The sequence below is a fragment of the Hyperolius riggenbachi genome, chromosome 10 (assembly GCF_040937935.1).
Source record: "Hyperolius riggenbachi isolate aHypRig1 chromosome 10, aHypRig1.pri, whole genome shotgun sequence".
Classification (NCBI taxonomy): Eukaryota; Metazoa; Chordata; class Amphibia; order Anura; family Hyperoliidae; genus Hyperolius; species Hyperolius riggenbachi.
In genome coordinates this window covers 138817563-138832416 of record NC_090655.1, presented here as the reverse complement: position 1 = coordinate 138832416, position 14854 = coordinate 138817563, and the positions used below count along the sequence as shown (strand labels likewise).

The following is a 14854-nucleotide window of genomic DNA, read 5'->3' as shown; positions in this document are numbered from 1 at the left end:
AGCATTGCACCATTCAAGAGCTAATACTGTGGTTGAGGATGGGCCCCTAGTGGGCCCCTCTAGCCCAGGGGCCCCGGTGCAGTCACAACCTCTGCATCCCCTATTGCTATGCCACTGTTGCTTTGTACAAACCTAAACAAGTTAGCATATACTGGGATCACTAGCACACTGTCACCTGAAACGATCATGAAGCTTATTTTAAGTGACAGGATCTTACTAACTGCCTGCTTTTGCTATGTTTCTAGATTTTTTTGTACGTTTGTGTTTATGGATAATGTACCATGTGTATCCTAAATTCAGCTCTGCCCCATTGTTGTCGCATATATGTTTTGTAAATGCTAGCTCACACATTAATATATCCTTAGCAGCTGTCATAGGTGTACTGAGTCTCTCTCCAGACTCGCAAATACAGTGATTACATTCATGTAGCTCAGGAAAGCCACTGTTTGCAGATTGTTAGACCACTTCTAAGATCATTTCTTGTCTTAGTAAACAAGACAATGCTCAAATTAAAGTTGATGTACCGACAGCACATTCCAAAGCAAGCACTCTTATGAAGTCTGATGTGTAGCAAGCACTAAGCCATAACAAGTAGTAATGCATAGCAAACAATATGTGAACTCAGATTTGTTGCTAGCCCTAACCCATAAGAAGCTGTAACCCATAGAATGGCCTTTTATGAATTTAGATGTAATGTTATGGGTTACTGCACTTTGCATTTTGCTGTACTGAATATGCCTGTTTGCATTTTTTAGTGCAGTATTACTGCTATTTTTCACTAATAAAACTTAAGGGTTTCAGACCTATTATAAAATTCAATATATACTATCAAGTGTGCTACTGCCATCTAGTGATCAAATAATTTCAGTGCATCTTCAGTATATTGCAGATATGAGTCCCTCAGACACCTACGTAAATAAAACCATTTATGTTCAAAAATGCAGCATGCTGTGCTAAAGGGTTCTATGCATGTGAAGTGCTAAACGGCTAGCCACAGAGTTTTGTGTAAAGCCTGCATCTTCCATCATTCCACTGACTGTAGGTTAGATAATAGTTGAACTTAAATAAAAAGGATGTTTGCAGGTAAACATTACATTCATACGTTTATATCGGGTGGGCTATTTGCTTCTTCTGGCGATGATGCACTGAGTTTCTCTCATGAGTTATCTCACCATGTGCCCTAGCCATCTCCAGGTGATCAGAAACTCTCTGCATGCAAGCTTCTTATCACCTGTTGTTGCTCAGGAGCTACTGGCAAATTCAGTTGCCAGCTTCACCTGGGAGATGTCGGATCGAGAGGAGCCTCACTCAGGCGAATAACAGCCACACGACTGAGCACTGCTCATAGCTGCCAGGCATTGTCTGAGCAAGGTTTTGTCCTAAGCTGTCTTTCAGCACCACAGCACTGCTGCTTCCTCCTATATAAACCGTGGTACCGTAGCTATAAGTGCCGGGCACCCTGACACTCTCCCAACATTGGCTGCACCCAGTGCCGGTTCTAGCTACAATGGGGTCCCAGGGCAAACGTAACCTGGGCCCCCCTGACCCCCACCCCTTCCTACATCCCAAGTAATAGTCAGATGTGCTCCCTCCTAATTCCTCTCCCATTCCACTAAATTACTGTAGCTGCTGGTACTGCAGCAAAATAGCCTACATAGACTTGGCCAGATACCCCCGCACGCTTCCTCATCCACTGTGGCTGCCGGCCAGAGAGGCCCCCTGCTCACTTCTCCCTCTCCACTTGCTCCCTCCTTCCCTCCGCAGTGTAATGGGGGCAATAGGAGAGACACACACTCATCTCATCCTAGTTCCAAGCAATGCAGCTACAGCAGCTCCCGTCTATTTCCGTTGTAGTTACTCTGCGCTTCACTTTTTGCTTCGAATGGAGAAGCAGTGAGTGTGCGGCTCTCCTATTGCCCCATTACTCTGCATAGGGGAGGGGGGAGCAAGTGGGGAGAGAGAAGCGAGCAGGGGGGCCTCTCTGGCCGGCAGCTACAGCGGAGGGGAGAAGCATGTGGGAGCATCTGGCCGGCAGCCATATGAGGTAAACAGGGTGACTCGTAGGCCCCTAGGAATGCAGGGGCCCTGGGCCAATTGCCCCCTTTGCCTGTATGGAAGCGTCGGCCCTGGCTGCACCTGCTATTACAGTGCCCTGGCTCCAACACTCACACAAGGTATATTACTACATTGCCAGAAAGCCTGGCACTCCCCAGGCGCATAAAGAACACAGGAAAAACATTTGCATTTTCCTTGCGTAGTCTGAGATTTACTGTGGGAACAAGGCCTTACCATTCAAGTTAACATAGAAACTTTATAGTAAAGCAGGCCAGATTCTACTATTGTGTTGATACTTTTCAAAACTTGCTTAAGTGGCCCTGGCTGATGTGTTTGTTGGATGCCTCAACCTGCATGCCGTGTATGTTGCACAAGCAGGGTGTCTACTAGGAGCAAACAGATTCCCCTACTCAGGCAATCACTCACTTCCACCACACAAATAAACCCATTTACAGCATCCTTTGCCAGACAGAGGGTATGGCAGTACACCAGCCTCTGTTCACAGTCACATACATTAACTCTTCAGAGGCAGAATATCAATTACATTATCTGTTTAAAACTACAACAAGTAATTATGGTATCTGTATACCTTGATTCATACTGTTCATTGTTCCTTGTGGGTTTTTTTTTATAATTATGAATGAACTCATTTTTGGTCTCTGACTGTTTCGTTAATGTATAAATGCTCCAGAAAGCAGGACCAAATTGGTTGTGGAGCTCAGATAAACTCTTTTGCATAGAGAACAACTGAAGTTTCTTAACTCTTCCTGTACTGGAAAAAAATATCTGTGCTGCTAATGTTCTACAGTATTTCTTAGCATACTACAAATACAATTCATTAAATCATACGTTTATTTTCACTTCAGATTTCCTTTAAGTAAAAAGTCAAGGATGTAGTTAAATCCATAGAAGCCATAATAGTTGCCGCATGACCCAGTAATGGAGGACTTTTTTCATGTTTTATTTTCTTCCTGTTTTTGTGTTATTTCACCTTGTGACCACCAGTCACTTGTATTTAAAGTGGATCCGAGGTGAACTTTTACACATTGCATAATTGTGTTCCTTTCCTATTGTTTAAAGGGCATTCCTCAAGCCAAATACTTTTTTTGTTTTAATAATCTAATTCCCTATAAACTAAAAAAGCCACGCCCACAGGTTTTCAGAAAGCCTTGGCAGTAGCAAGGGCTCATGGGAGCTCAGTCTGGGCAGGAGGAGGGGGAGGTGTTACTAGCCATTGATTTCAGAGGCAGAGGGGAAGAGGGAGGAGGAGAGGGGATTAGGCTGATGGCTCAAGATACAGATAAGCCTGCCCCTGTGTAATGTTTATAAACATGATGTCTGCTGTCATTGTATCACAGGAAGAAATAATCATATTCTATTAAAACTGTTTGCAGCTACATTTGCTGTGTAAACCATCTAAACTTTAGATAAGATATATAGACAAGTTACTTGTTATAGTTATTTTTTCATCTCGGACCCGCTTTAATGAAACAACAGAGGGGATGTGTGCAGTGTGGGTTTGGAGAAATCTGTGAGTAAACTAAAAAATGCAGTGCTTGAATATTGCAGCACCGCTACTATACATTGTAATGGAGTCGTATGACATCCTTTCCTGCAAGAAGTGACATTGCTGTTACCAGAACCCACCATTACAGTGGTATGTCCAATAGCATATTCATAAGAGACCCTCTATTCAGGGTAGAAGACCTGCAGGCACTGAATCTTCAGTGGGTGGGGACTTTAGTGTTTCTGCACTGTATGCATTGTATGTTGTATGTAAGAGTAAGCTATCTACTCGTATCCCTGAGGGAGGGTGCAAAAAAGCTACATTGCTCAATTAAGTTTAGGACAGGTAATTACATTGAAAGTTTGCTACGGGACTTCAGAATATGTAGTTAGACCTCTGAAGGGAGTCATTGCAGGAGTAGAAGGGCTCTTGCTGATCAAGGCATCCAATGAACGCCTCATTAAAGTCAGTGGAATCAGGTATATTACTCTTTTGGGGTTTGGGGGGGGGGGGTGTTAGTGGCAACTACTGAGGGACGGGGCAATCTTCAGGGGGCCTGCAATAATCTTGTTTACTGGGGGCCCGGGAGAGTGTTGTTACTCCCCTGGTGTCACACTAATGACTGAGCAACAATTGTTAAGTGCAACACAGACTGAGTGTGTTAAGTAATACAATACGATTGTAAGAGTCAAGGAATCACCTCCACATAGATATCACTGATGTCTAGCTGTGGTCTCCATAAACAGATGGAGAGCTGAGCCCTCCTCAGTATGATCATTAGCTCCAGAGCATCTTCAGAGCAATATTACTAGAGCTAAGGCTTATCCTCTACCCTATTAGATAGGTAGGCAAAGACATATCCAATATATATCCACCCACGCAGGATTACTACTGCTAGAATAAAGATAATACATATTGATATCAAATCCTGAAGAAAGAAAACTTATGAAAGAGCTCTAATACCTTCCCAGAACTCCAGTGGAGCAGAATGGGTGACAGGAAATCGCTCTTCGTCTCTGTGCTTGCATGAGGTTGGGCAGCGGGGTACTCTTTTATGTCAGGAATCTCACTCGACTTGTTTAGAAGAGTAACATTTCTTATCTAAATGAGAAATAAATTGATGGAAATTACTTTTCAAAACTTGATCTCCATGTCAGTCAGTTAATACACTTTACAAATTATGACTCAATTAACAACTCTCATATAAGATTTCATTTTCATTAATAAGTGTTATTGGGTAATAAGGAAATGGGATCACTGGACTTGAAAATAAACTTGTCATAGCATTAATGTACTTGCATGACAGGAAATATGTACTCCAGATATGAGAGGTGTCTGGCCAGTACCTTCTCCATTTACACAATCATACCAGGGGGTCAGCAGCAGTGGCCACATTAATCATATCTCTATGTACCTCTGCTTTAAAACCACTCAGACCCAAGAGCAGGCTTTGAGTGAATGAACGAAAGCTGGAAGACAGGGAAGTGTTTGTGAATTGCAAAGAGGCTCTCAAAAGATAGATAAACTTTTAGTCATCAATTTAAAAATGCTGTTGTTTTGCTTTGATTTCCTTTCAACTCAAATCACTGTTTTATTATGTACGGGAATTGCTTCCTCTCAAAACACCAGTTCCCCCATAGTGCTTTTAGCTATGAAATGGTGACTTTTTGAAAATGGAAGCATGGCAACAAAAACAGTAAGGGTGAGTTGAATTCATCAAAATGGTAAAATTCAGTAAAGCACTGAAACATTAGATTTTGAGATTTATTCTTGAAATGTACATAAGGTGATGATGATGTACTTGTTCTTCTCGAGTCTGTGCACAAGTCATTCCTATCAAACCAGTTGTCCTTCCTCCTTACCACCCCTTAATTACTTCTGGCCAATCACCTCCTTTGTTTGCAATACATGTGAGGTTGGATCTGCTACAATAATTCTAATCGTGGCAGCCTTGTTAAGAGCCAACATAGAGCACCACTATAGAGTTTCAAAGACACCATTAGTGATAAACTTTCTTAAAGGGATACTGTAGGGGGGTCGGGGGAAAATGAGCTGAACTTACCCGGGGCTTCTAATGGTCCCCCGCAGACATCCTGTGTTGGCGCAGCCACTCCCCAATGCTCCGGCCCCGCCTCCGGTTCACTTCTGGAATTTCTGACTTTAAAGTCAGAAAACCACTGCGCCTGCGTTGCCGTGTCCTCGCTCCCGCTGATGTCACCAGGAGTGTACTGCGCAGACACAGACCATACTGGGCCTGCGCTGTGCGCTCTTGATGACATCAGGGGGATCGAGGACACGGCAACGCAGGCGCAGTGGTTTTCTGACTTTAGTCAGAAATTCCAGAAGTGAACCGGAGGCGGGGCCGGAGCATCGGTGAGCGGCTGCGCGGGCACAGGATGTCTGCAGGGGACCATTAGAAGCCCCGGGTAAGTTCAGCTCATTTTCCCCCGACCCCCCTACAGTATCCCTTTAAGCTGGATTTTTTTTATTGACTCAAGTAAAAGTCTACCCAGCATAGTTAATGACTGCATTTGGGTCCCAGGAGGGGTTAATGACTGCACTGAATACAGTATTGCAGACATTAGCCCTCCTGTCCCTTAAGTGCAGCCAATACCTCCTCCAGGCCCCCAAGTGCTGCAATTATCTACTCCCTTTTATGCAGCCCAGTATTTTCCCCCTGCCCCTTTCCTTGTTAATTGTTGTGGCCAGGACTTTCAGACCTGTGTTTCCTTGACATTTCCCTTCCTCGAATTATCACTTACCACGGAGTAAATTGCTGCAAATTGGAATGTCACCTTTAGTACACACATAACTCAGTGTGCTCAGTGTTGCCCGTGTAGAAGTCGACCCCTGTACTTTTATGAAGTGAATCAGACCTAAATTTCTAGACTTATACTCGAGTACATACAGTACTTGGAATGGAGTTTATTATAAAATCTTACCTGAATATGCACTAGTTGTTCCTCTGGGTGGGTCTTGTTTCTCCAGAGAAGATATATCTCTACTGTGGCATGAACCTGAAGACTGGATCTTGGTATGGACGGCCTGGCAACATTTACTACCTGAAAATCCAGTGTGTAGTCATACTGGTACGCCGTTTCTGGCTGCAAGGATGGAACTCCAAAAGATCCTGTATCAAAATACACTTTTACAAATACACTTTCTATAGTTTATGAGAAATTAGTAGTAATTGCTATTTTAAAGAGGATCTATGTTGTTACATTCAAATAATGCATTGACTGCAAGAAATCAAGATTGTCCTTTGTAGCTCAAGAATCATTGAGATCAGTTCCTAAATCTGAGTATTATGGAAAATGAACAAGTAAGCAACAAATAAAACAAATTATGACAAATTTTGAGCTTATCTGATTAAACAGTGTAATTGTATAAATCCAGTAGTGTTGTATAAACTGTATATCTCTCTGAGTTTGAGACACATTTGGAAATTCTTCACTGTCTTAAGAAATTTCTTTCTTAAAGGAATAATATGCCAAGGAGGACTGTAAAATAAAAAAACATGTGAATGCATAAATATAGGATGTACATTCAGGGGCGTAACAAAAGGGTCTGCAAGGGATGCGGCTGCGGAGGGCCCAGGGCCCCTTTGGGGCCCGCCCAGGGCTGTTTTGGGGGGCAGGAGCCAGGAAGGGGACGCAGCGCATGAAGGGGGAGCGATGCTCACACACAGCGGCGGGTAGGGGGGCCACTCCCCCCCTCCCTCCACACTGGATCTTCTCCGTATCAGCGCCCGGTGACGCTACTTCCTGATAAACGGCATGGAACGCAGTAGTAAGTCTGCGTTCCCTTTATACCGCCGCCGCTACTGCTGCTAATAATGCCAGAGGAGGAAGCACTGATGGGGGAGCCCAAGGTGCAGGAGGGGGGAGTGCCCCCCCCCGCCGCTGTGTGTGGGCATCGCTCCCCCTTCATGCGCTGCGTCACCTCCTGGCTACACTGAGGGCACCTATACTTAGCTAAATTGGGGGCACCCATGCCTGGCTATACTGAGGTCACCCATGCCTAGCTACACTGAGGGCACCTATACCTAGCTAAACGGGGGGCACCCATGCCTGGCTATACTGAGGGCACCCATGCCTAGCTGTACTGAGGGCACCTATACGTAGCTATACTGAGGGTACCCATGCCTGACTTTACTAGGGGCTCCCATGCCTGGCTAAACTGTGGGCACCTATACCTGGCTATACTGATGGTACCTATACCTAGCTATACTGAGGGCACCTATACCTAGCTATACTGGGGGCGGCCACCTATACGGGGGGTGGGGGGGCCCCATCCAAAGTTTCACAGGGGGGCCCAGTGATTTCTAGTTACGCCCCTGTGTACATTTGTTCCAGAGTAAAATGCACTGTAAATTACCTTTTACCTATGTAGATGTCACTTAGTAGTATTTCCTTTATATTTAAAAGCATCTCCTGGACAGCAATGGTACGGTCCAACTGCCATAATAGAGTGCATAATAGTGTGCAAATCAGGAGACAAACTTAAAGGCATCCTTATAAAGGACCTTTCAATGGAGTGCATTGTTTAGAATAAATGAAAAACTGACAATCGCCCCATGAGAAGGTGGGCTAGTCCAAAACCTGCCAGAGCTGTTAGATTTTCGCAACCTACTGTAAGTAGAATTCCTATATATACTGAGGAGGTGTGATATGGTGACATCATCACACTACGTTCACCTTTACAAGTTTATGGTGGGAAGTCTAATACTTTACTGGAGGCACATAACAGGCTTGAAAAAGAGCACAATTTCTATAATACACAAAAAAAACCAGCCAAGCAGTTGTATCCCTACTCTGCATAAAAATTGTTAAATTATATAGAGTATATAGTGACAATATGGTTAGTATATTTTAACGGTATTTTCTACAATGGGCTATATTGCTCACAAAGCTGAGGACACTTGCATACCACCCAACTTTTTGAGAAAGAGGGACACTTTAGCCACGCCCCTGCCACACCCCTGATGACAACACCCCCCAATTTTTTTAGTAGAGAAATAAATATATTTACATAGAAAGAGGGACAAAGTCCTGAAAGGGACAAATGAGGAGGAAAGAGGGACAGGGCTCCCAAAGAGGGACTGTCTCTCCGAAAGAGGGACAGTTGGGAGCTATGTACTTGAGTCCTATGCTACACATTTTTCTCTTTAAGTACCTCTTATTAAAAGATTAACTGTGTTTCTATTTGCACTTTTAGTTCAAATACTTTCAAAAGCTTCTCATAAAATCTTCAGGTTGTACAAACAACTGACTATGAGGAAACAGAGATTCTGTCAGTAAGTAGTATTGGCCTAGATTAAGCAACCTCTGTAGCACTTGTTATGCTCTTCTAGTGGAATAAAGGCTTTAAAGATTAGGGAGGGAGCATACAGTATCTGCCACTCCTATATGCACTAATATGAATGGAATATGTAATTTTGTATTCTATGCATTTTATATAACAACTAGTAGGCCCAAGCCCGTTTAAAAACGGGGTCTAGGGTCTGTTTCTCGCCATCGCCCGCCGCATATTACTACGAGTGCGCATGCGCACCTGACGTGTGCGCACAATTTAGAGGTTGCGACTACGCCAGGGACTTTGGGGCCCACATGGGTCCCTCCTCCACTTGCTGCATTAGCTCTTTATTGGTGCTGTACTGGTAGTGAATACCCCTGTATATGCTTTGAATAGTGATAATTGGTAACAAACTATATCCTTTCCTATGTTTACACCTCTCTCACACAGTGGCTGTCTTTGGAAAGTCAGGTATGGTGGTGAGGGGCCCAGTGTAAAATTTTCACTGATGCCCATGGCTCTGTAGCTACGCCACTGTATGCTTTAACAGATCTTCATTATATTGGAGGGGGGGTGGATTTACGGTACTTACCTGGGGCTTCTTCCAGCCAGGGCCGGCCTTAGGTTTCACTGCACCCTGAGCGAAACTGGATTTTGGTGCCCACCATCCTCTTTGCGCGCGTACACACATACGCACACACACACACAGGCCCAAATATAGCACCAAAAATTTGCAACGCTCGTTATAGCTGTGGTGCGTCCCTCCCCAAAAAATGCCCTCAGACTCAGTACAGGTAGGTAGCCAGGTATAGGTGCCCTCAGTATAGGATCTCATGTGTAGGTGCCCTCAGTGTAGATAGCCAAGCATAGGTAGTATAGTTGGCACAGTAAAGGTAGCTAGTATAATTGCCCCCAGTGTAAGTAGCATAGTTTTCCCCATATAGGTAGCACAGTTGCCCTCAGTGTAGGTAGTATAGTTGCCCCTTATAGGTAGCATAGCTGCCCCCAGTGTAGCTAGTACAGTTGCCCCCAGTGTAGTAGCATAGTTGCCCCCAGTGTAGGTAGTATGCCCCAGTGTAGTAGCATAGCTGCCCCCAGTGTAGGTAGTATGCCCCCAGTGTAGGTAGTATGCCCCCAGTGTAGTAGCATAGCTGCCCCCAGTGTAGTAGCATAGCTGCCCCCAGTGTAGGTAATATGCCCCAGTGTAGGTAGTATGCCCCCAGTGTAAATAGTATGCCCCCAGTGTAGGTAGTATGCCCCCAGTGTAGGTAGTATGCCCCCAGTGTAGGTAGTATGCCCTCAGTATGGGTAGTATGCCCCCAGTGTAGGTAGTATGCCCCAGTATGCCCCCAGTCTAGGTAGTATGCCCCCAGTATGCCCCTAGTGTAGGTAGTATGCCCCCAGTATGCACCCAGTGCAGGTAGTATGCCCCCAGTCTAGGTAGTATGCCCTCAGTGTAGGTAGTATGCCCCCAGTGTAGGTAGTATGCCCCCAGTGTAGGTAGTTTGCACCAGTATGCCCCCAGTGTAGGTAGTTTGCCCCAGTATAGGTAGTATGCCCCAGTGTAGGAGGTATGCCCCAGTATGCCCCCAGTGTAGGTAGTTTGCCCCAGTATGCCCCCAGGCAACCCCCCACTCCTCCTTCTGAGACAGCAGGCCGGGCAGAGACTGACTCACCTGACATCCAGCTCCAGCACCGATGTCACTCTTCTCTCCCCGCCTCCGCTCCATCTGTAGTTAGAGCAGGGCTGCAAGAAAATGGCCACCGAATGTCCGCATTTATGGACATCGGCGACCATGTTCTTGTAGTCCTGTTCTAATTACAGACGGAGAGGATGCAGGGAGAGACAGCGGGGCAGCAAAGGGCGACAGGGCGCATGCGCCCTTGAGAGCATGGCGCCCTGAGCGACCGCTCAGGTCGCTCATAGCAAAGGCCAGCCCTGCTTCGGGCCCCCACTGATCCCCTTCAATATGCCGCTGTCCTTCTCCAAAAAATCACCGACTGTCCAGGCCGCGCACCTCCTTGATTGCACTCCCATAGCCTGGAGTGTTCTGTGCATGCACAGTGGGAGAGCTCAGTAGCCGCGACTGAAGTTCCAGTCAGAGAACTTTCTGAGGGGGCAATGGCACACTGGAGGGGGTCAGGGGGACTAGAGGGGAGGGAAGCAGTAGATTTAGAAAGTATGTAAATCTGAACTTTTTCTCCCCCGCCTCGGATATCCTTTAAAGCTGTAGAGCAGTCCCTCCCATATAAGAGACCTGTAGCATTCTTGCCTCCTTGCAAGTAAATCATGACTCTTCATACAGTGAGATAAACTCAATAATACTCCTATAATGTAACAGAATGCCAGTAAGAAGCCAGTACAGGGTTTTCAGACTTACCCAATGTAACACAGAAGATGAGGAGGATGAGTATCTGAACAGGCAGCATTCTTAGTACCGTCCCTAAGCCAGACTCCACAAGTGCTCTGATGATGTGAGGAAGATGTGTGTCCCAGGCTAAGCACTCTTCCCTTTACATGTGTAAAGAAGAGCTTTATTCAGGCTGCTGCCATTTAAGCTTACAGACAGAGCAGCAAGATATTCCCAGGACCACAAATGTCACTGTCACTAAGGTCTGTCCTGGACAGGAGACAGGCCACAGGCAAGTCCTGCAGATATAGGGCATTTTTGGCTTGCTACTTTTCCTACCCTTTTTAATCATTGATCAAATCCATGAAGAATTATACCAGGAAAGTTGTAGTGTGTAAAGTGAAAGTCGCTGTAAACTCCTCCCAGGATTTTTCATCACAGCCGAGCAGTAGGGGTCCAGCCTCCCCCTCTCTTTCTCCTCCTCCTCCTTTTCCATTCATTACTGAGATGCTGCTGTGTCAGAACAACAGGCAAGGGAGGCAGCTGAGATCAAATCTTTCTTCATTTCCAAGCCTCTCATGATACTCTTCATATTGATTAGCAATAACGTAAGAAAAACGAATGCAAATCTCTCTCTCTCCTGTATACACATACTCATGCACACACTGATCAGCCAAAACATTAAAATCACCCAGCTTATACTGTGTAGGTTCTGTTTGTGCTGCCAAAACAGCTCTGACCTTTTGTGGCGTGACCCCCTCAAGTTGTTGAAGGTATTCTGTAAATCTAAAGCCTAGTACACACAATGCAATTTTCTGTCAGATTGGCTGGTATCCTAATAGGAAGTGTGTAGATGTCTAAACTGCTCACGATGGATAATGCGGTCGATTTTCCATTGATAACTACCCAAAATCGATTGCATTATCGATCGGGATCTCAAGGGACTGGTCGGAAATTATTGGATCGATACAAAGAACTGACAGAAAATTGGATCGTGTGTTCTAGGCTTAACCTCCGCCACTGTGTGCTACTTTGCATGGAGAACAGGAGCATACCTCTAGGGAACCCCGCCTCCTCAGCACCTGTGGATGATGCTTTCCCAGTATCAGTACCACGGGGGTGGGAAGGTGTGTCAGGAAGATGTAACATTGTGGGGTTGTTATAAGCGGGCATCGGGAAGGGGTTAATGCTAGCAGGGTAAGTTAGAGTTCAGGTGCCCATACATCAGATGATGTATGAATCTGATCAGAGAAGGATCTGTTGTATGCCCATACACGCAAATTAATTTCAGGAATCGGTCTGGCACTGCCTCTGTTTAAAAATGTCTCCCCTGGTGCCCATGTTTCATAAAATCTCACCTGTCTGCCACTGTGATTACTGGCCTGTCAGCGCCCTGTTTTCACCATCACCTTGATAGTACACGCGGCACCAGGCAAGCACTTGCAACCGAGATTTTCCAACATGTCTTGTCGATCCTTTTGACCGAAGTCAGTCCGAATTTGATCCAAACATTGAACATGTTGAGAGCACCGATTCTCCTCCAATCGGATTAAATTATCAAATCGGAAGGTCGATTGGCCTGAAAAATAGCCTGATGTACGGGCACCTTTAGATGCTGAGAAGGATTTTTGCCAATTATGAGATCGGTTAGGGTTAAGCGATTTCATTGCTGAAACATCATAGTGTTGGAATGGGATAAGATGGTTCCGCACCTTAAAAAAAAAGGGCAATATGTCACTGGTAGGGGGAGAAAAGAGCAAAGGAGTATTGCTCACAAAGCTGAGTTTCAGCAAGGGCAACCAACCACAACTGTAGCCGGAAATTTGGGCGCCCGCTAGCGGAGGAAGTTCGGGTACCGCCTTAGGTGCCTATCGAAATAGCGGTATTTAGGGGAAATTTGGGTGCCCACGGTGCCCAATAAATGGCAAGCACTGGATCCAGTGCCCAATTTTTATCGGGGGACACAGGCAACCAAATTACCTCTCAATGCCATTACAGTATTTCAATGGGCACCTATGGCGGTGCCCGAAAATTACGTTTTTTTACTCTTTTTGATGGAGATTGGTGGCAGGGGGGTGGCTAAGATTAGGCATCAGGTAGGGTGTTTTTGTTTTACAGGGAGGGACGGTTAGGGTATCTGTGTAGGGGGGGGGGGGGGTTAGTCTTATGCATCAGGAAAGAGGTTTCTGTATGAGAGTAGGGTCAGGCTTAGCTAAGTAAAATATTGGTATTTAATACCAGTAGTTTACGATCCTTCTTTACACTTTAATAGTAGAATATTGATACATTTATTGATATTCTACTATCGGCTTTCCTGGGCGCCCCAAATTTCTAGGTGCGCTTTTATTACAGACACAACCAAAACAGGCAGGTGGCGGCTCATAGAAGCTTTTAACTAAGTTTAATATCAAGTTGGGTAACTTTTACCCCTTTGATCATAGTGTTGAGAATCTTAGTCCTAATACCATGTTCCCACACCAAAATCTTTAGCACCTGATCCAACCATACTCTTACAGTAAGCCTCATGATCCAGTCATTACCAAAACATCCTTCCTGTATAAGGTGTGTTTCCTTTACTTTGTGTGTAAATGCTAAAGGGGAATACTTATCTCCGTCACTGTATATGGGTGAGGGGTAGGAGGGAAGGAGGTGCTCACTAACATTTGATGTTACATGGTACTGCCCATTGTCCCTTGGATGCCGTGAAGGTGTCATGTACCCTTAGCAGAAAAACACCCCCAAAGCATAATGTTTTCACCTCTCACCTTGAGGGAGGGGATGGTGTTCCCGGGGTCAAATGCAGCATTCCTTCCCTTCCAAACATGGCAAGTTGAGTTAATGCCAAAGAGCTCAATTATGGTCTTATCTAACCACAACACATTTACCCAGTTCTCCACTAGATCAGATGTACATCGGCAAACTGCAGACGGGCCTGTGCATGTGCTGTCTTGAGCAAAGGCACCTTGCAAACATTACCAATTGTTTTCTTGGTGACTATGGTCCCACCTGTGCTGAGACCAGTGTGTTGGCGTCGCTCATGTAGTTCTGAGCTGCTTCATCGCCCTTTTCATGATCATTGCAACTCCACTAAGTGAGACCTTGCTTGGAGCCCCAGACTGAGTGAGATTGACAGTTATTTTGTGTTTCTTACATTTGTGAATGATGGCACCACCCCTATAATGTTTTGCATTAAAAATGTTATATTAGCCCTCAATCTAAATATAACTTTATTCCTTGAAGTGTACCTGAGATGGTACATAGTGCTGTGTTGTTAACACTTACCTGAGGCTTCCTTCAGTTGCATGCATGTCATTTGGGTGCAGGGCAAAGCCGGAAAACGTCTCACGCTGCTCCTGCAAAAGTCCCAGTGGCATTAATTACTATTCGCGGACTGTGGGGTAAGATGTGATTCGGCTGCCAGCTATTGTTGATGGCCGAATTATGTTTTTATAGTAAATTGGGTAACGCCCCAATTACTGGCTGAGGGCATTCACATGGCGGCGCATTCCTGCACTGCTTAGCACAATTGCCTTATGCTCAAGCACTAGGGACCATTCTCATGTGCAGTGCTACTGGGCAGGTGCAGAATGCTCCTGGCTAAATGAGTGCAACGAGGGGTGATTGCAGCCAAGCCGTGCATGTGCAA

General features: G+C 45.3%; 1 protein-coding gene across 2 annotated transcripts in view; it reads right to left on the bottom strand.

The window, feature by feature from the left end:
- The window catches only part of LOC137535676 (microsomal triglyceride transfer protein-like), a 101639-nt gene extending 89865 nt beyond the window's left edge, over window positions 1-11774 (bottom strand). The window contains exons 1-3 of one of the 2 annotated variants that reach the window (XM_068257540.1): window positions 11239-11774; window positions 6505-6692; window positions 4526-4663 (exon numbers count right to left, since the gene is read on the bottom strand). In XM_068257540.1, coding sequence (XP_068113641.1) covers window positions 4526-4663; window positions 6505-6692; window positions 11239-11287 — 375 coding nt within the window. In that variant the 5' untranslated portion in view covers window positions 11288-11774. Of the gene's footprint in view, window positions 1-1094; window positions 1153-4525; window positions 4664-6504; window positions 6693-11238 lie in introns of those variants that run through there. The other variant, XM_068257541.1, reaches the window with a different exon arrangement.
- Window positions 11775-14854: the final 3080 nt, after the last annotated feature.